At 42.1% G+C, this 25362-nt stretch overlaps 1 protein-coding gene across 6 annotated transcripts in view; it reads left to right on the top strand.

Annotated features, from left to right (window-relative positions):
• The window catches only part of FMNL2 (formin like 2), a 310739-nt gene that overhangs the window by 267538 nt on the left and 17839 nt on the right, over nt 1-25362 (top strand). For all 6 annotated transcript variants that reach the window (XM_022569727.3, XM_022569730.2, XM_089916816.1 and 3 more), the window contains exons 10-22: nt 987-1061; nt 4839-4949; nt 7517-7666; nt 9296-9397; nt 11140-11452; nt 11791-11994; nt 17046-17170; nt 17810-18012; nt 19435-19669; nt 20743-20811; nt 20932-21012; nt 22328-22457; nt 24790-24953. In XM_022569727.3, coding sequence (XP_022425435.2) covers nt 987-1061; nt 4839-4949; nt 7517-7666; nt 9296-9397; nt 11140-11452; nt 11791-11994; nt 17046-17170; nt 17810-18012; nt 19435-19669; nt 20743-20811; nt 20932-21012; nt 22328-22457; nt 24790-24953 — 1962 coding nt within the window. The remainder of the gene's footprint in view (nt 1-986; nt 1062-4838; nt 4950-7516; nt 7667-9295; nt 9398-11139; nt 11453-11790; nt 11995-17045; nt 17171-17809; nt 18013-19434; nt 19670-20742; nt 20812-20931; nt 21013-22327; nt 22458-24789; nt 24954-25362) is intronic.

Below are 25362 nucleotides of genomic sequence, written 5' to 3'. Positions count from 1 at the left end.
CAAAGGGAATCAGAAAATTTCGTTAAGCATGTGAAACCTGGATTAAATTCACAAAAAATGTTAAGACCAGAGACTGTGTCTCACTAACATAACAAGGAGCCCACGGGTGTCCGGGCAAATAGTTTCTGAAGGTGGAATGAATCAATCAGCGGGTTTAGGACTTTGATCCAAAAAAGGTAGACAAGGACACTGAAAGAATTAAAGTTCATCCTTTGATTTTTTGGGGGCATAAGTCTCCAGAGAGTCGTTATTTGGTACAAATCTTTCTTTGACTCTGTGTTCTTAACTCCATGTATTTAATTCCACGTATAAGCAGAATACCTTGCGGCTCTGGAGTTCACAGTATTTTATCTGCTTATTTCACCTGTTCAGCAAAAGCATTAATTCAAGCTGAATGTGTGTATTTCAGGCCTCTGGAGTGCTGCTTTACAGATTACTGCAAATTTCGTATCCACCGTGAATGGGTTAGATAGCCTCCCAGAGTTTTTGTGTTGTAGTTTATGCTTAAAATTATTTGATTTGGTTAGACATGATATGAACATTTTGAATCTGCTTCTCAAATAATTTAAATACAAAGTTATTAAAATCTTTTAGCATGTCTGTTTCAAAAGTACTTTTGTAAAAAGGAAAAGGATGGTCTTTTTTTTTTTTTTTTCTTTGTAACCATAAACAACATTCTGGGATTCTGAATGCCAGCTAAAAGGATTGGTGGGACAAACAAAGATGACCAGTGAAAAAAGAGCGCATTCGGTATGGATTTCAAAATAGCAAGAGAACATGCAAGAGAAACCAAGGGTGAGCTTTGGTCCTGGCTCACTTTGCTATTTGTGTGTTAACTATAGGAAGAGAAGTAAATAGCCTGCGAGAGAGGGGAAAAAAAAAAAAAAGATGTTCTGGAAATAATTATTAATGCTAAAATTTCTGCATCTAATTTTGGAGTGCTTGTGTTTGGAATTTCACATGCATGCTGATAATGTGTGTTTCAGGTTTGTGGAGAAAAACAGCGCTTTGAGAAGTTGATGGAACATTTCAGAAATGAGGACAATAACATAGATTTTATGGTGAGTTATTTCAGTACTACTTTCAATAAAGCAAACTCAGTTTTTAGCAGTTATTTCCTAAATCCATTTATATTTATATATTATACATACATATGTATTATATGTTATAAAGGATAGGAAACTGAGTTTAATATGCTGAAGATCCAATTTAGACTTGCTCTTTTAATCTGTATTTTACCTTTATGGCATTTATCTGCAGTTTTATTCTTTATGTATACACTATAGTAAAGGCCAAAAGCACTGACTACAGTACTCTTGTTGACCCTTGAACAATGCGGGGGGTTAGGGGCGCCAACCTTCCTTACAGTGGAAAACCCGCCTGTTAACTTACAGTTGCCTGTCTGCTTACACGGTTCCGTGTCCACACACTCAACCAACTGTGAATCGTGTAGTACCTAGTATTTGCTATTGAAAAAAATTTGCGTGTGAGTGGACCCACACAGTTCAAACCCATGTTGTTCAAGGGTCAACTGTATGTATAGCAAAGGGTGAAGCCATGCATTTGGGAAAAGGAAGTTAACACCTGGCACAAATGCCTGGAAGAGCCAGCTTTAGCTGTCAATAGTGCTCATAAGAATCCTTAAATTAGAAACCAAGAATGTTAACCATTCTGCCTTTTGCACACCCCAGCCAGTGGTTTTCTCCAGACTGTATTATCAGAGACTGAAGTGCTTTGGTTTGTAGAACTGACGGTATATATCCCCCAAATTAATACATAGCAGTGATTTTTTTTTTTCCTCCCTTGATTTCCTGCTCTAGTAATTCTGTGAGGGTGTGATCATACTGCAGGTCTCCTTAGCAGGGTAAATCACATGCAAAAATGTGTGATTCAGCGGCAGGACCGTCATCTTCAGGTACAAAAAGCAAAAGGAGTTTGAGCACTTCTGAATCTATGTACCTAGATCTTAATCCTGGACTGAAGGTGGAATCCACTGTAGAGAATTTCCAGAGCCAGATTACCCTTGAGTATACCCAGGTCTGCTTTCTTTGACCTAATTCAGTTGACCTTGGAAACTTCTGGACCCAGGAGATGCTTTACTTGGGCTTAATTTCCCAGATCCCTTCTAGCCTGGAGCAGATATTCCGTTCAGTTCTTCTGTCGTCAAGTCTTCTAAAACCTGTCCTTGGGATGCCAGGCAGTTTTCATTTGAATTGCTTCAGTGATGATAAAACATGGAACATAGCTTTGCAGATTTCTAACCCTTTTATATGAAAAATGTTTTCTGGGTCCTCAAATTTTATATACTTTGTAGTCCTCAGCCCCTTACCAAATCAGTATCGGTTGAAATCTTTTATAGAGCTTTTCTGTTCCATAAAGCATATGTATAGGTACTTTTTCAAAAGGTAAAAAATAACTTTGAAACAAGGAATACTTTTACATTGACTTTTTCGTTCTTGTTATTGGGATTTTTTTGGAGAGTTTAAGGCTAACTTTTGCACTGGTGACAAATATGTAAAGAAGTCATGCCCTGGCTCACCTGACCAGGATCTTTCCTCTGCCTTCATAGGGGGAACTTATTTGTTCCTTTAGAGCTGACATTGCAAACTGGAGCCTCCCAGGCTGAAGCCAACATACAAACAGGCTTGTGAGTTTAGTCTGACAGTGATGTCCTTCCATTAAAAAATTTGAAAATTTGCCTTAAATTACAGATTTCTGATTTTCCTGAGAACTAAAAAGTTCTGGTAACGCTAGGTCCCTGTTCGTAGAGTATCAGCTGCTGGAGCCAAGTGGTCCCTATTCCTTAAGTCTGAAGATAGCCTTTCCAGTCTGTCACAGTCCACACCATTCCCTGTTGTATTACACATGGCCCACTTCACTCATTTATCATACCTACCAGATCTCTCTGCCATTTGAGTTTCTACTGAAATTATAATGATGGTAAGCCCTTTACAACACTTGCACTGTTGACAAACGAGAGCATATTTCCTGTCGGTTCATTTATTCCTGTGAACATGCATTGGAGAATCTTATTTAGAGGCTGTTAGTGTATGGATATACTGTATGTGTGCTCGAGTATATATATGTGCCCGAGTCATGTGCCGTCTAGCAAATAGTTGCCTCTTCGGCATAGTATAACACTCGATAGATCACTTAGACCTGCTTTAGAAGAGAAATGGAAAGATGCCCAAATCTAGCCATATTTGTTTTTTCCAGAAAATGAGGCTTTTCATACACTGTCTTGGGAATGCAATTAAGTCGCACAACTTCCCTAACAACATATTCCATGTAAAACATAATATAAATGCTTCACATGTAGCACAAGACCCTTCTATGTATTTATGTTTTTTTAGTGGGCAAAAGAAAACAAAAAAGTGACAAAATCTTTTTTAGTTTATTGAGCCATAGCAACTGACGTAATTTTTTAGTAAATGGTGATAGATTTCTCATGTAACCTAGAGAGTTTACACATCTTCCACAGATACCCAATGGATAACATATACTCAAAGAAGAATCTAACTCGAGAAAAACAGTTTAAACAAGATAAAAAAAAAGTGGGGTTTGGGGGAGAGAGGAAGAGGGAGGCAGTTTTCAGAGTACGTGTGAATGTGGGTCCCACAGTCATACCTCCTTGCAAGTCTCTGGGTAACCATAGAGGGAAAGCATTAGTGAGATATTTTCACTGTAAATAAACTGACTGTCCCTATTGAAAACAAAATAGATACGTTAAACTCTGTTCTGTTATTTACTAAGCTGGGAACTGGTTTTCTCTGTGGCAGATCAGAGCCACTGATGCAGTTGTGGGGAGAATGTAGCAAATCCAGGGCTTTTATGGAATAGAAACTGGTTGATTGTTTAAAATGGAAAGATGGGTCAGAAGCTCTGTTACTGTCCTGTTGGTATGGCGGGGCCCACAGTAAAATTTTAGAAGTGATTACCTTGTGGTGTGATTACAGGTGATTTAAACGTTCTTCGTTGTAATAATTATCATATTTCTACGATGTACTGGTAATAACTGAGTGTGTTCTATATGCCTATAAGACTTTTTAAAAACAGCTTTACCGAGATACAATTAACATACCATCCAACTTACACATCTGAAGTGCTCAGTTCAGTGTATTTTTCGCGTATTTGTAGGGTTGTGCAATCATCACTGCAATCTAATTTAGAACATTTTGTTGCCGCCTCCTCCCCTCACCCCCAAAGAATTCCTGTACCTATTAGCGGTCATTTTTCCCACCCCCAGTCCTAGGCAACTGCTAACCTACTGTCTGTCTCTATAGATATTCCCATTCTGGATATTTCACATGAATGCAATCACATTTGTGTAATCCATCAGTTCATGGACATTGGGGGTTTTTCCCCTTACTTTTTGGTTATTATGAATAATGCTACTATGAACATTTGTGTACAAATTTTTATGCAGATGTATGTTTTCATTTCTCTTGGGTATATTCCTAGGAGTGGGATTGCTGGGTCACACAGTAACTCTGAATAACATTTTGAGGAACTATCAAGCTTTTCAAAGTGGCTGCACTATTTTATATCCCCACCAGCAGTGGATGAGGGTTCCAGTTTTTCCACATCCTTGCCAACACTTGTTATTATCTTTCTTTTTGATGATAGCATCTTAGTGGATATGAAGTGGTATCTTATTGTGGTACCTCTATAACTTTTGAATTTTTAAAAATTGTGAAGTATTTTTAAAGACCCAGTGAAACAAAGGAAAAGGAAATTGGTAAGTGAGCTTAGATTTGTGAAACTGAAAATATGTGACTATGATTAAACTGAGAAAACAAGTTTGGAGCTCATCTAACCTGTTGACAATTTCATTTCAGGTGGCCTCTATGCAGTTTATTAATATTGTAGTCCATTCAGTAGAAGACATGAATTTCAGAGTTCACCTCCAATATGAATTTACCAAGTTAGGCCTGGATGAATACTTGGATGTAAGTATAGCTGTAACCTTTAGTTCCATTATGAGACTTGATTTATTGCCTACCCTCAAAGATGCACTTCCATAATGACCAAAGAACACTTAAGGCTCCATGCAGTCAGGTGTTGTAGTGCTAGTTAAAGGAACCAATCTGAGTGATGTGATCTACCAGAGAAACTGGATTCTTGCAGACCTCCTAGGGCCTTACGTTGTCTTCTGCCAGCAGCCTTTTAGTACTGGAGTCAAATAACTTCCTTAGAGCCTTGCTACAGCTTTCCTCTGCTTTTGAACTCTGTCTGGGTCAAGTCTCACTATACCCTTCATCCGGGCTGTTGGGCAATGTGCATTCTTAGTTACTCTTTGGACTCCATCTGGTCTGGGAAAGTCAAACCAATACTGCTGTAGAGTAATGAATAAATGCTTGGAGCATCAAAAAATAATGAGGAAGTGGACACTAGAGACTTCCTCATGTAGCTGTTAAATTCTGCTTAAAATGTTTTGTGTCTTTAGAAATTCTGCTTTTAGTTCTTGAGAGAAGAGGGATCTAAAGTTTCTCTTTCTCTTGCTCCCTTACAGAAGTGCTCAGCCAGTTCCCTGAACTTCGCCTAAAAAACAAAGTTGATGTGAAAATCATAAACAGACTTAAGTAGCTGTGTGTGCACAGGATATGCCCTTGTCTTTTGACTCAGGCAGTTTTGTTTTCCCTTCTGTGTAGGGAATGATTCGCTTGAATTTGAAAGGCCACTGGTAATAGGGCAAGAATTGTTGACCTCAATTTCAAGCCTGTTTCTAACAGTGAAGAAAATAGAAGTACTTCCCTTGAACATCTCCAGAGCTCACCTGCCCATCTCCCTTTCGAGTGAAGCCAGGGATTACACAGGCGGTACCCTCAGTTTATCGTGAAGTGGAGTTGCAGAGTTGGTTACTCTTGAGCTCATGGCCTTGTTTATCAGACCAGCTGGGCTGCTCTCGAGTAGGCTGGCCTAATGTTGTCTAAACTCTACTCAGATGGAGCCATGGAAGATTTCCATTGAAAAGTTTGTTTGAATTTCTTTCCTATTTAAAGAATGACTAATATCTTTGACAGAATATTGTATTCAACAGTTTGTTCCTGCTTTGAAATCAGGGTTCCTCTCTTCTCTTTCTCCACATGTCCTGAGAGTAGCAATATTTGAATGAAAGTTGGGTGTATTCCTAATGGGGTTTTAGGGTCAGTTTTGTTGTGGCTGCACAGAGCTCATTTCAGGCACCAGGATACAATGACAGGTAGTAACATCAGCGCCTGTTACTCACTGTGAATCTTGTGAAAAATCCCGCTAAGCTGCTTCTTCATTTTCTTTTCTAGGCTTTGCCCTTGTTCAGAATTTTTTTTTGGTTCTGACTCATAAACTAAGATGGAACATACTCTCTTCAAGACAGCTAAGATGTAGAATTCTAGATTAGACCTAGGAGAAAATCTGTTTTCCTGAGAATTTATGTGTAGAGTAGAATTCCTCTTAAATTTTTGATTTTTTCCCAAAACTCTGTATTTCTCTAACTTCCTGGTCTGTTGGTTCCGGACTTTGATAGAAGTGGTTAGAAAAATAATAACATAAGCATATAATATATAAATGCTTCATTAGTTTACAAAAACCCAACCTTGTAAGTCATCATTGACTTGTTCAGTAAATGTTTATTGGCATCATCCATGTGCCAGATATTATTCTAACCACTCATCTGCTCCCCAGGGAAAGACATGACTTATGCTACTTGTAAGAAGGATTGACTGATTTACTTGACCTCTAATTTTACCTTAGAGCTAGTTGACTTCCTTTGGGATGCCTGGCCCTAGAATGCAGTGAATGGGGGAAAGGTTCCTGATCTGTGCTTTGGGAGCCCTGAACTTCTCATGTTGGGGGAGTGTCTTAGCCAAGTAATTATGGGGGATGGGTTCTAGGAACTAGTGCTAAAATAATCCCCGAGTCTAATACACTGTATCAGTGTCTTCCTCGACTCCTATGTACCCCTCACCCTCAACCGGAACTACCATCACTACCCAAGCAAGATACCACCCACTCTAATCTCCTCTACCACACAGATACCCCTCAAGTTTTATGTTACTTGTGACTGTTGTTCCGATTTTTCTGTTATCTTGATTTCACCTGCATCAAAAATGTTTTAGGTTGGAATATATCTGTATGGGGAATATATCTACAGGAAGGATTAGGGAGGAAATGTGTGTATATTTGGGAGACGGTAAGCACCAGAAAGTAATCTGATGGTACCCTCTTAGATGGTTACTTCAGAGTTCTCTGAAGGAGAATGAGATACAAAACCCTCTCTTGGGGGACTTCCCTGGTGGTCCAGTGGTTAAGACTCCACGCTTCCAATGCAAGGGGCCCGGGTTCCATAGCTGGTTGGGGAATTAAGATCCCACATGCCTCGTGACGTGGCCAAAAAAACAACCACCAACCAACCAACCACCCAACCAACAAAAACCTCTCTTGGAAGGAACAAACAAAAACATGTAGGCTCTTGGGTAATTATGTTGTGTTTCCACAGATATGCTAACACCACGTTCTCCTGCATTTTGATTTTTAGAAGCTGAAACATACTGAGAGTGACAAGCTGCAGGTACAGATTCAGGCTTACCTGGACAATGTGTTTGATGTGGGAGCTCTGCTGGAAGACGCGGAAACCAAGAATGCAGCTTTGGAGAGGGTGGAAGAACTGGAAGAAAACATCTCTCATGTAACTACCTCTCAGAAAAAGAAAAATGGCTAATGTTTCAGCTAGGTGCAAGGCAGAACAGATGTTAGCTTTTATGGCAGTGAACGAAAGGATTTGGAGTCTAGGAATGAGATGCAACTTGAGCTAGAGAGCAATCAGAAGCCATTCTGGGCTCGTTCAACGAAGGCAGGTATGTTACTTACAACTAAGTGGAACCCATTGCCTTTGTTCACTGCTCAGTTTCTGCTGCATCCAGATTTCCTGGCCACCTTAGTTATAAGCACAGGAGAGTTAGAAGGTTGGCATTACCTGAAGAGAAATGCAACTAAAATATGTCAGTTTGGTGAAGAAGTATCTTCCTCTGAATGTGAGTCATCTTGTACCAAATGTGTCCATGCAGGCTGTGGACGGGCTGATCTAGTGTCCTCATGATGCGGGTCTTCACTTTCCTGCCTCATGGGTACTCAAGTTCTAAATAGCTTCATCTCAACGGTAGCATTTTCAAGGAAATCAGCAAGTTTTCCCATATATCCTCTTCTTGCAAGAAGTGTCCTCTCAGTATAAGGAACAGGAATATGGTGTGTCTTAAAACCCAAACATTGTGAGGACCACATCCTTTTACTGAATTCTGATTGAAAGTGTCCTTGATTGTGAAAGGAATTGTCTCTTTTTGGAAGGATGTGGTTTTTCTCTTTGAATGGTCCATTTATTTTTCTCTGCATTTTCTTAGTTAAGAGTATTACTTGTGCTTAATGTCCTTCCTCTTTTCCCATCAGTCTGAAAAGGGGCATCTTCATGGCTTGTGGTTTAGCCAAGTTGCCAAAAGCCCTCCCTTTGTAAGTGCTGTGCTGACTCAGTTGGTACCTGCTTAGGGAGAGCACTTATAGGCTCTTCCTTTTTCTCTTTTTGTCTCTTCCCTTAAAATATTTATATTATATTCTGAACTTGGTCAGCATAAATCTCCACTCTTCCTCTTTACCTTGCCTCCCTGATTTTCTTTATGTGTGATTATTCTCAGTGAGATGTAAGAAATCAGAAGGTGCCCAATTTTAGAGCCTTATGTGGAAAGTAACTTTCACTCATGGCTCACCCCATCTTTCTCTGAAGCCTTAGCTGGCATTGCATGACCATACTTACATAACCTGCTATTGTAGTAACCACCTGTTTATTTGAACTACCCCTCCAAAATGACTTTTATTATTTGGATAGTTTGAGTCAAAACAAGCAATAGTATTTTTTCAACTGGTGACTTATAACAACAAAACCAAGTTTTCTGGGTCAACAGTTTTCAAAAGCTTTAGCCTAATGGCCTTTTCTTAGGGAAAGCTGACTCGACCTCCTCCCTCACCTACTATTCTCTACGCTCGCTGGCCCCTGCAGAAATGGAGAAAGACACACTGTGTATGTCAAAACACTAAGGAGCTGACTTATGGGTTTTATTAAGGATCCCTTGTAAATGAATTCCTCTTAGAAACAAATATGTATTCAGCACCATCTTATAAATATTAACATTTTCAGCAAACAACTTGGGGAACACATGCAGGTCTCTGATGGGCCCCTAGTGGTCTCTGAGCTACACTTTCTGAAAACCAAGGACCTGATGAGAATGATCCTTTGTTGTGACACATCTTCCCTTTCAAAACTTTACAGTTGTCGGAAAAACTGCAAGACACAGAGAATGAAGCCATGTCCAAGATCGTGGAACTGGAAAAGCAGCTCATGCAGAGGAACAAGGAGCTGGATGTTGTTCGGGTAAGTGTGATGATGGTAGCCACACCAGGTGGGCACTGCAGGGAATGCGCTGTAGCTTTAGCCTAGTAGATAGCACCCACATATGTTTACAGTAGAGGGAGGCACGGATGCGGCATATTTACTGGAACAATTTCAGAGGTGAAACTCAAATGAAAAGTACACATAGTTAGCGTATGTCTTCACATGTGTGTGCAATCAAATGCTGGGGCTTCATTACTTCCTTATCACAGGTTTTGGGAGCAACAGTATTTTCCCATCTGGACGAGTCTGAGTGAATTCTGTGGATCACCCATTTGGTTGGAAATAAAAACACAGCATGGATTTAATTCATGCCACTTATTTATTTTTCTTAGGACTTGGACTTCTTTGTATTTCTTTGCTTTGCTTCTGCTTGAAACCAGATTTGGTAGTTGCCATGGAAACGGTGAAATCACAACATAGACAAGACCTACTGGCATTCACCAAAAAAAAAAAAAAAAAAAAAAGGGAGAGAGAGAAAGAAAAAAGTCAAAAGCAAAATCAATCCATTTTATTATCAGATAATTCCAGCTATTTTGTTTGGCTTTAGCATTGTTTTACCTTACAGGTCAGGTATTTATGGAGTGCCATCCATGTGCTTGAACATAAAAACACCAAAATGCCTGGAGGGCTTTTAGGCAAATGGCTTGCCTTTACACGACCGTTAATGATATGGCACATTTTATGTGATAGTTATCATGTCTGTGTGTGTTGCTTGATATTCTGACAGGTCCTACAGTTAACTCTAGGAAATTTATTTTCTGGCACTCCATCGAGACAGAGTTGTAGCATATGGACTCAATTCAAGTTCAGACTCTCAGATTATTAATAATAGACAGGGTGTGAAGAATGTTTCCCTACCTGCTGGAGGTTTGTGGTGAGAGATCACGTGTGTAAGGCCCAGCAAGTGGGTTCCATAAAATCCTTCCACTGGAACCTCTGTGGACCCCTTATAAAAGGAACCAGGACAGCCTTTGAATTGAAAATTGTAACTTCTTTGTTTTCTGCGAAGAACCTAGACAGAAATAAGGAATTAGTGGAGGGAAACATTGGCCTGTTTTGGAAAACGTTACAACAGTTGCTGTCCTGAGCTTGCTCAAGGGGGCATTGTGAAGGCCAGAGAAATCCATTCAAAACAGTTAGCCGTTGGTTACTCATAAGTGGATTATTCCATGATTGGCAGATTTTTAATCCCAGTCTGACTTCTGTCCAAGTCTGATTTAGGGACCTTTTGTCTACTGTTAGCTGATATGTATCTAGGAGTAACAAATGAATTTTAACAAAAGTGAAAAGAAAACATGCTGCACCACCAGAATACCCTCAGGATATTCCAAAGTCAGCTACAAAATTATTTTTGGGTCATCTCTGCCCTGTTCCTCTTCACCTGTGGGGAAAACTGACTTAGCTGTATTTATTAATGGAAAGAATTACCTCAACAGTAACAACTGCTAGAATGTATTGCATGCATTACCAGTGAACAATTGATAACGAATGGGACTTTATAAGTTCTGGCTGAGTTCCATAGAATTCCTGTGTGTGTGTGTGTGTGTGTGTGTGTGTGTGTGTGTGTGTGTGTGTGTGTGTGTGTGTGTGTATATAATAAGTATCCTTTTTCTTTTTTCCTTTTTTTTCTGTTATTTTCTTTATCCTCAATTTGCCAATCTAACGGTAATAGGCACGAATGTCACGTGAAGACCAACTCTTGACCATGTGTTTTTTTGCAGGAAATCTACAAAGATGCAAATACCCAGGTTCACACATTAAGGAAAATGGTCAAAGAGAAAGAAGAAGCCATTCAAAGACAGTCTACCCTAGAAAAAAAGATTCATGAGCTGGAGAAACAAGGGACCATTAAAATTCAGAAGAAAGGGGATGGGGACATCGCCATCCTGCCGGTCGTGGCTTCTGGCACGTTGCCCACGGGGTCCGAAGTGGCGGTGGGTGACTTTGTGGGGCCAGTGACGGGGGCCGCCGCCTCGGGACCCTTGCCCCCTCCTCCCCCACCACTGCCTCTGTTGTCAGACACACCTGAAGCAGGTAGGAAGCCTTGGCGAGAGAGCTGAGGTAGAGCATTGGGATATCTGTACTTCTTTTACCTACGGTTCATCTATGTCCTTTGTCTGTTTCTGTTGGCATTTCTTTTATTGATTGATTCTAAGAACTTTTACCTTTTGAGATGAAGGGTATACGTCTTCATTTCACACATGGCACAGAATGTTCCCCATTTGTTACCGAGGACATTTTTGTAGTCTTTGGGGAAAAAACCCTTTGTCCTCCTCAGTGTTTGTTTTCAGGTCCTTTATGTACACATGGCATATTGCAGGAAAAACCGTTCCCCTGTTTTCAAAGTCGATTTGTTTCTTTTCTTTTGCTAGCGCGAAATGGTCCAGCCACGCCGCCTATGCCCCCTCCCCCACCTCCCCCTCCCCCTCCCCCGCCTCCCCCTCCGCCCCCACCTCCTCTCCCGGGTCCTGCAGCTGAGACTGTGCCGGCTCCCCCTTTGCCCCCCCCTCCTCCCTCTGCACCCCCGCTGCCCGGGACGTCTTCACCCACAGTGGTTTTCAACTCAGGATTAGCAGGTAAGAGTGCAGATTTAAGACCCAGATATTTAATACAAATACTCAATTGTCTGACCTCTAGAGGGTCCAGGCCATTCTTTCAAAGTCCAGGTCTCTTGCAAAATCACATGTGTCTCCTCTTAATATAAGAACATTCCTGCTAATGCAGCCAGTAAAGGGGAAATTGTGCACAGGAGGCATTTTTCTTTCAGTAGCCTTTGTCACTCTTTCCCTGACAGGAAGTTCTGATCTCACACCGTTTTCCTACCTTTTCTCTCCCCATCTAGAGAAGGGAAGAGAGACAGGTTACCTCCTTAGGGGTCAGTGCCTTTTCATGGGTTCAGCAAACATGACAGTCCAAGCTCTGACATAGCGTGCTTTCAGTGCTTATGGCTCTTTTCTTTGAGGCTATTTTCGATGGCATCTATAAAAGGGGAAAATGCCTCTCTGTGTTAATTGCTTGATGTAGGCTTCCAGGCATTTCTTCCGAGCATTTGAGGGCATCACAATTCACTACAGTGGAATTAAGCTTCAAAGGGAGGCGTTACCACCAGCAGTACCTTCTTGCCTTGAAATGCTCCACTGCCCAGGATAGAATGCGGCATCCCTCCCTCACCAGAAATAAAATGGGGCGGGTGTGGATGAGAGGGAGAGAGCTGCTCTAATGTCTTGAAATATAAGTTCTTATTTTTGACTCACAGAAATAAATTTTTACTCTTTTCTAAAATACCGCAAGCCATTTTCCCAGTCACGGAGTGTTCCCCTGGCGTTTGGAATTGCTCTGAGCTTTGCCAAGCCGTTCCTGTGACGTCAGATAATTCTGCTTCCTCAACCATTTCAGTCCCTTCATGAGGTGTCTTATTTCTGATGAACTAGCACAATAATGGTCTCATTTCCAAGGCTGCAGTGGTTTTCAGAGCCTTTTGCCCTGAGTGTAAATGATGGTCTCAGCTGTAAACGATCTCCCAGTCTCCATCTCTTAGCGTGCCCATCCCATCAACAGCTTTACCAGTCATTAGGACTAATTTATCCTGGTGACTGAAGCCCTTTTCGACACCAATAAACCACCTGTAACAAACATGTTCCACATCAGATCTGTGGTGTTTACTTCCACCCCAGCTCCTATAAAACTGTCAGACAAGATGCCTGTTCAAAGTCGTGTTGGCAGTAAACCAATGACTTACTTCGACCTTTCAAGGTCTCCCTCGTCTACCGCTTTCTTCTAGAACTTTTATTGCTTCTGAAGGACAAAAGTTAAAGGAGCGTCATCATGAAACTGTTGGATTTTGAAACATAAACAAACAGAAAACCTCTTAAGGAGCCCCAGGAATCTGTTACATCAACAGGCTGTTTTCAGTGATAGTGTCATTGTCATGTGCACCTGGGCCCACTGATGAGGCTTTCCCTGTAGCCTCCCAGAAGCGCTCACCATGAGCGTGTCTCTCCTTTGGTCCTGCTTCCTTTCTGTCTGACAAAACCTAATGTGCGATACGGCCTCTACTTCCCTTCACCTGGGCTCCGACTTGGACCTCAGAACTGCCTTGGCGGAGAGAAGAGCCAAGAGTCTCAGATGTGCACGTCCAGGACTCCCTTCTGAACAAGTCTTGGCCTCTCTCGTTAAATTTTTTGCCTGGGTTCTTCCTCCTACTTAATCTTTATAATTTGTTGGCTCCAATGATTGCCTCAGTTTTACAGTGTGAAGCTCTGTTCAGCTGATCCCTCACTGCTCCCTTCAGGATTTCTACATTTGGAAGTTGTCCCCTTTGTGTCTTATGCAATTTGAAGGACTGTATGTGGGACTGAAGAAACTCCTCTTCAGTGCCATAAGCATCCATTAAACAATTACAAGATGTTGTGTTTTACAAGACATAAGGATTATAAAATCCTTACGAGTCTTTGATAGCTTGAGATCAGGTAGTTTCTACAAGGCCTTTAATCTCTTTTCATTACTCATCCTTAATTCGGCCATTAATACTTAGTGGTTGTAACCCATTTTATGAGATGTTTTGCCAGTGTATTCAGTAACACTCTCTCTCTGGAACCAAGAGGCCAGACAGCATCAGGATGTCCCCATAGAGCCAAGAGACAGCTGAGATAATATGCCAGGGGCCCCCCAGGAAGCCAAAAACCTGTGACATCACTAGACCCCTAGATCCACAGGCAACTGGATGTCTTATCTCTTCAGCAGGCAATGAGCAAGTGTCTTCTTGGTGACCAAGTCAGGGGACCAGGAGGAGGTCCCCTGAGTTTATCTTGTGGACTTTTCTTTGCATTTTATACAGAATATGTTAGTAGTGTGAAATGTGCATTTGAAGTGTAAGGCATACCTCCTCAAATCTGTTAGACCAACCTGGTTCCCATTCCCCGGTCAGGTCATCAATGACAGACCCCTGGGTAGTCTGTAACCTTTGCTGTTTCTCTTCGGAAGAATATGCTTTGGAACTTCGCAGTGAGAATTGGGACTTCAGCTGATCATTTTTTCATTAAAAAAACTTGTTTATGTCTTATGGAATACCTAGCACAGGTCAATATGGCTCTTTGGCAGCACTATATAATGAAATCATTTTTCCCCCTTTTCTAAAAAAGAGTTATTTTTTAAAATAAAATAATAAGGGCATCTTTAAGGCAGGTCTGAATGGAAATGAATTTTTGGCTCTGTGCTGCCTTGTGAAATGTGTCCCAGAAGCATGGACTTCTCCGCTAAGAGTGTGTGGACTGCTGAGCCGCTGAACGCTAACCGTATCTAATTTTTCTTTTGTATTTTCTTTGTTCTTTCTGCTTCCACAAAAGACGGGCCAATCAAGCTTTTCTGTAGGTTGCTCCTCCCTGAGTGTGTTGAGTGTCTGCCCTGTGTTCCTGTGGGTCACGCTGTGCCTTGACATCTCCACCCCATCTCCCATTGAGCCATTGCATTTGCTCTGTGTCTGCGGGGAGGTGTGGTGCTGGCTGGCTGCTGTGATTCCAGGGTTGCCCACATGTTTTAGTTGAACCTGTAGAAGAGGTTATGGCCCTTTAAGCAGGCATCCTGGGTTTCAGGTGCCTTGTTCCTTTCTCCCTGGGGAAAGGAATGTTTTTTAGTTTAGTTTTAAAAGTTGGATCTAAGGCCTCAACTCTAGAAGGATTTTAGGGGTTTTTAAAATTTTGTTTGTTTGTTTGGTTTTGGCCATGTGCCGTGGCGTGTGGGATCTTAGTTCTCCAACCAGGGATCGAACCCGTGCCCCCTGTATTGGGAGCGCAGAGTCTTAACCACTGGACCACCGCCAGGGAAGTCCGTAGAAGGATTTTAGATTTATCCTGAGGGAGAGAGGAAGGCTCCTCCCCAGAATAAGGGAAAGCTGCTGGGTGCTGCTTTCCTAGTCCCCTTCCTCTGGTGATCGGTTCTCTCCACAGAACACCCACCCACCCACCCACGCAGAGCCACTTCCTGTAGCTTGAACACTGGGAACATGGTGCGTATCGTGGTCACCTATAGACCCCGCCTCTGCTAACCCAGCCCCCCAACTCCCCAGTCAGAGTCAGGGCAGCCTTTCAGAAGAGAACTTTTTGGCCTGTGCTCTGATCTCAGGCTTATACCTAATCTTGCTTAAAGAGTTAAAAGTAGGGTGGCTGCACAGGGAGTTGCTTGTAGGGAGTGTCCTGAGGCCTGCGTTGTCTGTGGAGGGATGATGGAACCGGATGGCGCTGACCTGTCACCCCCACTCCCGTCCACCTCTTCTCCCTCAACTCTGCAGAAGTGCCAGACTAGAGGAAGGTCTGGTCCTTTGTCCCCTGGAGGACATGGGCTTTCCTGGGTAGCAAGGACAGAAATGGACACTATTGGGTAGTAGAGAGTAAAGTGTCACATTTGGTGGTGGAAGGCCTGTTTTGGCAAAAGCTGTGTTTCTGTGTTCCTGCATGCTTCTGTGTGGATTTGTCAGATGACATTGCCGCTGTTTACGTGGCCTTTGTAACTCTGGAGGAACGAGAGGCACTGTCTTTCTCCGTTTTTTCAGTAAGGCAGGCAGCCAGGTAAAAGCCCAGTTGTGTGTTCCATTTCTTTTGTTCTGCATTGAATTTCTTCTCCCTCCCTTCCCAAATAGTGTGGTGGGCATCCCTGAGACAGACTTAAGACGGTGAATATTTATAGCTAATTGGTTTGGGAAGACTTCTTTATGGTGTGCAGTTAATTAATGGAATTTTTAGTGGATTGCCTTTTTTAGCTCATTTCCCCAAAGTAAGAGGAGGTGGCACTCCCCCCCACCCCCATCCCCTCAAAGGTGGGACCCTTCCTCTCTATTAAGAGGTTTTCAGTATTTTTAATGGGTGCATTCTTACCTTCTAGTTGCAGTAGTAGCTGATTCCTGGGGAGAGGTTGCACTTAAAAGAGAGGGGGAGGGGACTGTGGCCCTTCTCCAGAAAGCAATACAAACCCAGATTTCTAAGTACCCCTTTTGTCTTCTTAAACATTCTGTTTTGGGCCATTTGTGGCCCTTAGTCTGTTTGGAATAACTCTCAACAGCCAATATCATCCCCATTATTGAAATCATCCACAGGAGTGTCTTGCTCTGGCTGGAAGTCAGCCTCCTTGACATTTCATTCCTGGAGGTTTAAGCAGACACTGTCTGCAGCCTCTGATCATCTTTGAAGATTTGTTTTGGAAATGTGTGTTAGAGAGCCAGAAATTCAGGATGTCAGAATGCGACTTCACATTCACCAGTGTCAAACTAAGTGACACAGAGTATTTGCCCTCTCTGCTATCTAATAATATAAAGAATAATTTTTATTCCCCAACTCTTTATTTGTCCTAAGCATTGTCCTGACACTGTGACTGTATTTCAACCACCCATTTGCCTGCATTAAAAAAATAAAAGCAGAACCCCAGCTCTTAGGCAACTGTAACACACTGTTGTATCAAATGATGACCTCAAGTTGCCCTGGCCACAGTGTTGCCTGATGTTTTCCATATTTTAAAACACCTGGCCACCTCTTGCCAGCCTTCCTCCAGTGTTAGAGTGTCATCTGCAAGGACTGTTGTCGGATTGTTCTCGAGGGTTTTGGTGGAATCTTAATTTCATTCTCTCTGACCTCTGTAGCTGTGAAAATTAAGAAGCCAATCAAGACGAAATTCAGAATGCCAGTTTTTAACTGGGTTGCCCTGAAGCCAAATCAGATCAATGGCACAGTCTTCAACGAAATTGATGATGAGCGAATTCTGGAGGTATCTTTCTCATGGGTTAGAAACAAGGGGCCCTCTCTGTGCAGCAAAGCCAGAATGGGTGCTGTGTTAACCTGAAAGTTTCTGCAATAAAAGCTAGTGTTTTAAGTGTCTTGATGTAAAGAAGAAAAGGAGAATAAAATTGGATGCTATTTTGTAAGGTGGTTCTAAAACTACGTTTAAAAACGTATTATACATTAAAATGGAATAGTTTTGAACATCTTTCACTGTATGTCACAAAATGTACATCTGACACAATCTCTGCCCTTAATTTATAAAGGGGCATAAAAACCCTTTATTGAACTATAAGTGAAAAAGGACTCAATAATCACGCCTACTAGCTGGTTTGGTGGATAGTTTTAGTCTGTGCTGGCCATCCCTACGAGGCAGTAATTGAAAGGCAATTGAGTTAACTGGCTGGAAACAGTTGTCTACTTTAGACATTTTTGTCTGTATATGTGGCATAAGTCACACAACACTAACACAAATAGAGAAATAGAGCAAGCCATGGCCCAAGACAAGTATCAGTACTTAGTAGAAAAAGTAACTTCTTTGATGCTTAAGAAACTGTCTAAATGGTGGCTTCCTGACTTCATTTTTAAGTATAATCTAATTTGCCTATTTCATTCCTCTCCAACCCAGGACTTAAATGTAGATGAATTTGAAGAAATATTTAAGACAAAAGCCCAAGGTCCTGCCATTGATCTTTCTTCAAGCAAACAGAAGATAACGCAGAAGGGATCAAACAAAGTGACATTACTAGAAGCAAATAGGGCTAAAAATCTTGCCATAACTTTAAGGAAAGCTGGAAAGACCGCGGATGAAATATGTAAAGCTATTCATGTGTAAGTTCAGGGCATTCTGAAAGATTATATCCTAGTAAATTTAGAATGAAAATGGTAACGCTGAAGAGGTGGACCAGAAATGACCTTCGGGGGTGCTATATTAGAATGAGTAATTAATTGTTTTAGAAGAATAACAACTGGATCGTGACATCGTTTATTATCTTGGTCTGTTCTCTTACATATGCCTGCAGCCAGGAAAGTTGAGAGAAGTATTGCAGATGCTGAGAAAAGGGAGAAAATACCAGTTTTCTGTGGAGTGTCTGAATTTTATCCAGATTCACTGAGTACAAATTTGATGGCATTTGTGGAATGATTCAACTCAATGCCAGATGCAAATAGGAGACAGAGGCTTGTCTTAACTCATAACAATAGGAATGTGATTTCTGTTGCTCCTTAGCCCTTTCAGGGCATCTTAAAGCAAGTTTAGTTCTTTTTTTAATCCTTGAACTGCAGAGAAGGCATTGATTTTATTTACTCTTCTGTTAGAAGAATCTTTCTACTCTTTGAGTCATGGTGACGTTCAAATATGATAAGGATGTTATTAGATGTTTTAGGAACTAATTCATCATTAATTGGTATTTCATAAATTTTATGAGATCAGAGATTCTTAGGGGAGTAAAAGACACTGAGAAATCATTTGTTCCAGTTTCATGTCCTCAGCCGGGATCATAAGCTAGTAGTTTAGTGCACCCTATCATCTGTTCTGATTTCTAGTGTTGCAACCTGATATGACTTCTGGTTTTTAATCTTCACATATCTTGTTTGTCATGATGATTAAGTGTAATTCTATTGCTGAACAAAGATTGTCCAGAGAATAGAATAGAGACTGTAGCAAATACTTCTTTAGTTCAGATGGAGTATAGGTCCACAAAGACTGAGTATTCCCTCAAGGGATGTATGCATTTAAGCCAAAGCATCCATATAGTACAGGCATTTTGATGCATTTTTTTCTAAAGGAGAAAAAATATCCCAGACTTACTGGTTTAATTGAAATATTTTACAGAGTTCATCAGATATTCTGTAATTGTGTGTATATAATATTATATCTCCTTAATTAGCAGTACTTCACAGGCCTAAAAAAACATGTCCTTGAACCACTTAACCACCAGATACTTCAGCTTTCCTTCTGCTTCTACCTGCTGTCATTTACTATTGATGTCTAGAGGCTTAGAGCTATACTAATAGCCTAAAAACTGAGCATGGCAGTTGTGATAAGGTCCAGGTTTCCAGGAAGGACCAGTGAACGTGCTTGATGCACAGTCAGGAGCCAGCACCAAGGGGCATGTTCACATCTGTAGACATCGTCCAGCTGTAGGCATCAACTCATCGACATGGTGGTTCATGATCTGGACCAGGTGGAGGTGTGGCTGAGAGGGGAGGAGGTTTTCTCTTTAATACTGACATGTCCACCTCTGTCTTCAGATTTGACTTGAAGACATTGCCTGTAGACTTTGTAGAGTGTTTGATGAGGTTCTTGCCAACTGAGAATGAGGTGAAAGTGCTGCGGCTCTATGAGCGGGAAAGGAAGCCCCTGGAAAACTTGTCAGATGAAGACCGGTTCATGATGCAGTTCAGTAAAATTGAGAGGCTCATGCAGAAGATGACCATCATGGCCTTCATTGGGAACTTTGCCGAAAGCATTCAGATGCTGACTCCTGTGAGTGGACCAACTCTGGCAAGGGAAGGGGTCCAAACAGATAGCATTTGTTTTGTTTTTTTTTCTTTTAACTTTCTCCCAGAATTGCACTTAATGTCATGGGCTCTAAGACTTCTTCCCAGAACTTTCGACATGGCATTTTTATTTTTACCCTCTTTTTCTCATTGTGTATGCCAAGTAAAATTGAAAACGGTGAATTTCCCCATTCCATATTGCTCTTCTCCCTAGAGAATGCCATTTCCTGTGTCTACAGATATCCTTTGGATTTTAAAGAACACCTCAATACAGAGGACAAGGAGAATAATTTTCTCAAATTTGGTCCCCTCCTCAAGGTACCAGTCCTCTGGCTGGGTTACCAAGACTGAAAATTTAACTTCATTTCTGAAAACCATCTCATATCTTCAGTGAACAGGCTTATTGACTTTCATTGGAAACGTTAAATTTGCCATGGGGGTCTTCTTCCTTGGAAGTTTGTTACAGTGCACTGTGGTGACGTAGAAATAATAGCTAACCATCGCTTGTTCCTTTGTGTTAATCTGGTAGAGACTTACGAATATCATAAATAGTTCTTTCCCAGTTCTATTTCTAAATAAATGTTTGTTAATTACTGATTATAGTAGCATGTGTGTCCAAAATATGTTCTGAGAACTTCTGCACGGTGATTATATTTCTTTGCTGTTTTGTTTTGTTTTTGTTCTTGGCTAGCTCCACTGATTTAAAAATATGAATTGTATTACATGGTTAGAGATGGTGGGCAGGCTATTGAGTTCTCCTGGAAGACGCTGTTGACTCCTGACTTATGTCTCATTGCTTACAGATTTTATGATAAGCTAGTTCTGATAATACTTTCTATTTAGAGAAGAGCTTACACGTAATGCTCTAGTTACCTAAGACCTAGCAGGACAACTTAAAATTGTTATATTTAGGAAAAAATAGAATCTCAGCATTAAGGCTTTAAGTTCTAAATGCAGGTCTGTTTTCTTCTGTATTAAAGTTTTAGTTTTCAATCGGAGTTTCCCATTTTTAACATGTCGTTTTTTCCCCCCCTCCTCTTTCCTTTGACTGGAATCTAGCAACTGCACTCAATTATAGCAGCATCTGTCTCTATAAAGTCGTCCCAAAAACTCAAGAAAATTCTGGAGGCAAGTGAAGTTTTCCTCTTATACGTGTATGGAAGAGCTGACTTGTCAGCTGCATTCCTCAGCCTGGGAATGCCTGGGATGCTGTACCGATGGACTTCCCTTTTCTCTCTTTCTTTGCAGATCATCTTGGCCCTTGGCAACTATATGAATAGCAGTAAACGAGGAGCAGTTTATGGATTTAAACTTCAGAGTTTAGATCTGGTGAGTTTTTAAACTTCAGAGTTTAAAAGAAGTACAAGAGCTATATGAGAGACAAAACAGCTGGCAAAGATTAAGCCCTGGAGCAGAGAGAGTCTGCTCTTGGAAGTGGGGTGGGATGTTTTGATGAAGATTCTCTGCTAGTGGGCGGAGCAGTGGGTACAAATTTTCTGGAACGCCATATGGCAGCAAGCACTTCGAACCTTAAAAATACTCATACCTTTTGACCCGATATTCCCATTTCTAGGAATCTTTCCTCAGGAGTCTGAATTATGGGTGCTATATTTTATTTATAATTGCAAATAATTAGCAACAGTGTAAGGATTCAACATTTGGGGAAATGATTACATATGCTGTAATGATAGTTAATACGGTCAACTGTTCTTCAACTGTTAGAATATTCGTGAAGCGTTTTCAAAGGAATAGGCACTTTTGTGTTTAGGAAAGAAAGCAGGGTATAAATTGTCTGTACAGTTTGATTTTTAACTAGGTAAAATATGGAGAAAAAAAAACCCGAATGGAAGTAGATTAAGATATTAACAGAGAGGTTGAGTGGAATTAGGAAGCTTTTTGAGCTGCTTCTTTATACTTTTCTGTGTTTTCTAAAAAAAAAAATTTTTTTTTTTTTCCTGGATGAAGAAGGGTGCTCTGCTTTTCAGAGTCACCTGACTTAGGAACAGGACTAGAGAGAATGCTCCATGGAGCCCTGTCCCCCGGGCTGCACTGGCAGACGTGGCTTCCACGGGAGCAGGTTGGGCAGTGGTTGGAGTCCCCAGCCCCAGGTGTGGGGGGACATGGTTATTTGATAGGGACTGTCTAGTTAGTCACAGTTCTGGGCCCCAGAAGGCCATGGTACGTACGTTAAGCACATCTGCTTTGAGTTGGGGAGTAAGTGGGGCCGAGCAGATGTGAGGACTATGGCATAGGTGTACCTGTGCACACCTATGCACACTCCCGGCTCCAGCCTCACTTCTTACTCTGGCCTTCACTTGGGAGAGCACTGAAACTGGAGTCTCCCTGCTTGTAAGCCAGGGAGGTGGTGGAGCAGGTGGGGGCGGGGAGTTCACGTGAGGAGAGACGCTCTCATGCTTAGAGTTGTCCCTAAAGTTGAGCGTGTCCCCTGGTCAGGAAGTCCTCTTGTCACTTAATAATCCATGGGCTGGTTCACCTGAGAACAAAGCTGACTCTCCTGTGGGAATGTTTTCTCTCCGCTTTGGGGCACCTGTGCTCAGGTATTTATTCTGAGCGGGGGAGCATCATCTGGCAGGTAACTCTCCCATCATCTGTTACTCTAACCCTCATCCCCTTTGGTTTTCAGCTCTTAGATACAAAGTCAACGGACCGAAAGCAAACACTGTTGCACTATATATCCAATGTCGTAAAAGAAAAATACCACCAAGTGTCCCTATTTTATAATGAGCTTCATTATGTGGAGAAAGCTGCCTCAGGTACTTGATTTCAGCTCTTAATGTTACTCTTGGGTATGAATGCCTTGAATCATGGGGGAACCCTTCCCTGCTTAAACAACACTCTTCAGAACCCCTCTACAAAGGGGAGGCTAAAACGTCAGAGGCTCTGAGCTGAAACACATCGCCTCTGGTGTTGCCCGCACCTGGGAGCAATAACAAACATGGACGTGAAGAGGACAGTGTTCTCTTTATAAAGATCCAGGTCTTTGGGCATCATGTGCCTTCCCTCTTCCATCTGTTGCCCTTTTTATTCTGTTGCTGTCATTTGAAAGGAGAGACTCTGAGACTCGCCCCCCCCAACAAACACTTGAATTAGATTTTGTGCTGTCCCATTTGCTCAGGTGTGGCCGTTCTAAACATTTTGTGTTTAGCCTGAGCACAAGTTAAATTATTAGTACTTCTTGGTTGTTACTTTGCTATGACAGTTATACATTTTCTCGTTTAAATCATCGGCTGCTCTGAGATAGTTGGGCTGTACTGTTACAGATGAAAAAAAGTGACATTTTTATAGATTAAATGCCTTGCGCAAGGTCACATGGGTAGAAAACGATAGAAACAGAACTTGAACTCAGATAGTCTTCTCATATGGTATGTTGTCCAGTGTACCACATCCTCTCAAAAGAACATTAGCCCAGAAAAAGGAACAAGATGCAGATTGACCTCGGAGTTGAATACAGGCTGTGATTCTCAAATGATGATCTTAAGCAGTCAGTGTTTATTGTAAATTTGTATTCCTGAGACCTACCCCAGACTTAGCGAATTGAATCTCCGAGGGCAAGGCTTTCTCTGCCTTCCTCAGAGTAGATGGCTGCTGCTTCTGTGTTCTTACTCAAGAGCATTCCATACAAGCCTCTCATACAAGATATAATAAATTTTATCACAACATTTTGCATGTCCACTGCAACCTGTTCATGTAGGGGTATAATCATTTTATTTATCTTTATAATTTCCTTAGCTCCTGGCAAATTGATGGTTGGGAACAAATGAATGAGTGAATTAATGAATGAGATGATGCCCTGTTACTGGGATAGACGCTGCTGAAGCCCTAGAGGAGGCTGAGAGGCAGGAGGAAATGATATTTTGACTACAGAGGACTGTGCAGCGCAGGCCGTGCCAGACCTACTGAGGGCTCGGGGCTTACTTAGGCAGTTACCAGGATTTCTCTTCTGGTAGAGTGGTTTTCCTCCTTTCAAGTTTCCCTTTGTCTAAATGAGGGGTTCTTTAGCATCACCATTCTAATTAAGAAAAAAAGTTAAAAAAATTTTCCTATAGCACATTTTGTTTGGCCCGAATGAGATTCCCCTAAAGTGTCATTTCAGAAAAGTCAGTGGAGGAAAATGGGGAGATTGAGGTGCTCTCTGGCTGACTTGTTTTCTGTATTCTCACTCTGGGGCCCAGGTGTGCTGACATGGATTCCATATCCCTTCACTCAATTATTTACTCAATCCTTCCTTTATCCAGTGAACCTTTCTGAGTTCCTGCTTTGTACTTGGCACAGGCCTAAGCACTGAGGAGTCAAAGATGAATAACAGTGTGGGTCTAGTGAGGGAAAAGCATGCTACATTATTCCGTAATCCATCCATGTGCAGAGCTGCGTCAGGCAGTGGGGAGCCAGAGGTGGCGCCCAGACCTCCTGCAGGAGGCTGCAGGAGTGAATCCACTCTGGGTGGGTGGCCGCACTGCAGATGGAAAGGTTTGTGCTAATAACCCCTTCTGACGCACGGAAGGGTTGTTTAGCAAAAAGAAGCTGGTCAGAGTTGCTTTGGGTCCCTGTGGACAGTACAGCTAAAAAATTCAATAGGTAAAATGCTACCCCCTGCTGGAGAGCCACAGAAATGCAGAGGAGTTCAAAGAGTCAGGTAGAGGATAAGCTCTTGGGCCTGTCAGTTAAGGAACCTCTAACCCTACAGGCCAACCAATAGGTTATCATCTCCAGTAAGAGAAATGGAATAGTTGGGAACAAGCACAGGATTTGGGATCCGTGCTGGTTATCGAAACTCCATCTCTGTCACTTCCTAGCTGTGTCACCTAGGGCAGCCCACATAACCTCTTTGTGTTGCTTTTCCTCGTTGGCAACATGGACTAGTGGTGCAACTGAATTAGTGCATGTAAAGGATTTAATGCAGTGCTTGATGGTGAGCACTTAGTAAATTATTCCTATTAAAGGATCTCTGCACTGAAGGCCGGAGACTAGATCTAAGGGCCTTGCGTAACCCTAGAAACCCACTGAGAACTTTGCTCATCAGCTAGACTCACTGTGGCTTTGACTTTCCCGGCTGAAGTCACGGGGACATTGCTTTCTCTACTTCAGTCTCCCTTGAGAATGTTTTACTGGACGTCAAGGAGCTGCAGAGGGGCATGGACTTGACCAAGAGGGAGTACACCATGCATGACCACAACACACTGCTGAAGGAGTTCATCCTCAACAATGAGGGAAAGCTGAAGAAGCTGCAGGATGATGCCAAGATTGCACAGGTGAGTGTCTGTGCCCCCAACACCCATGAAGAAGAAGGGATTGGATCCGTTAAAGCCACCTGGGGTGCTGGCCCTGGCTCTGGGGGCGGAGGGGGAGTTGTCCTCTGTCTGCTGAGGGTGGATTTCTTTTTTTTTTTTTTTTTAATTTTTTTTGCGGTACGCAGGCTTCTCACTGTTGTGGCCTCTCCCGTTGCGGAGCACAGGCTCCGGACGCGCAGGCTCAGCGGCCATGGCTCACGGGCCCAGCCGCTCTGCGGCATGTGGGATCTTCCTGGACCGGGGCACGACCCGTGTTCCCTGCATCGGCAGGTGGACCCTCAACCACTGCACCACCAGGGAAGCCCCATAGGGTAGATTTCTTATGTAGCTGTTATTAAGGGGGATGGGGATCTTTCTGCATTTTGTACCT

The sequence above is a fragment of the Delphinapterus leucas genome, chromosome 8 (genome assembly GCF_059928025.1).
Source record: "Delphinapterus leucas isolate spDelLeu-1000000601 "Yukka" chromosome 8, BTC_Dleu_Yukka2, whole genome shotgun sequence".
Lineage (NCBI taxonomy): Eukaryota > Metazoa > Chordata > Mammalia > Artiodactyla > Monodontidae > Delphinapterus > Delphinapterus leucas.
The sequence above is the reverse complement of the archived record's forward strand: the minus strand, read 5'-3'. Positions and strand labels throughout refer to the sequence as shown.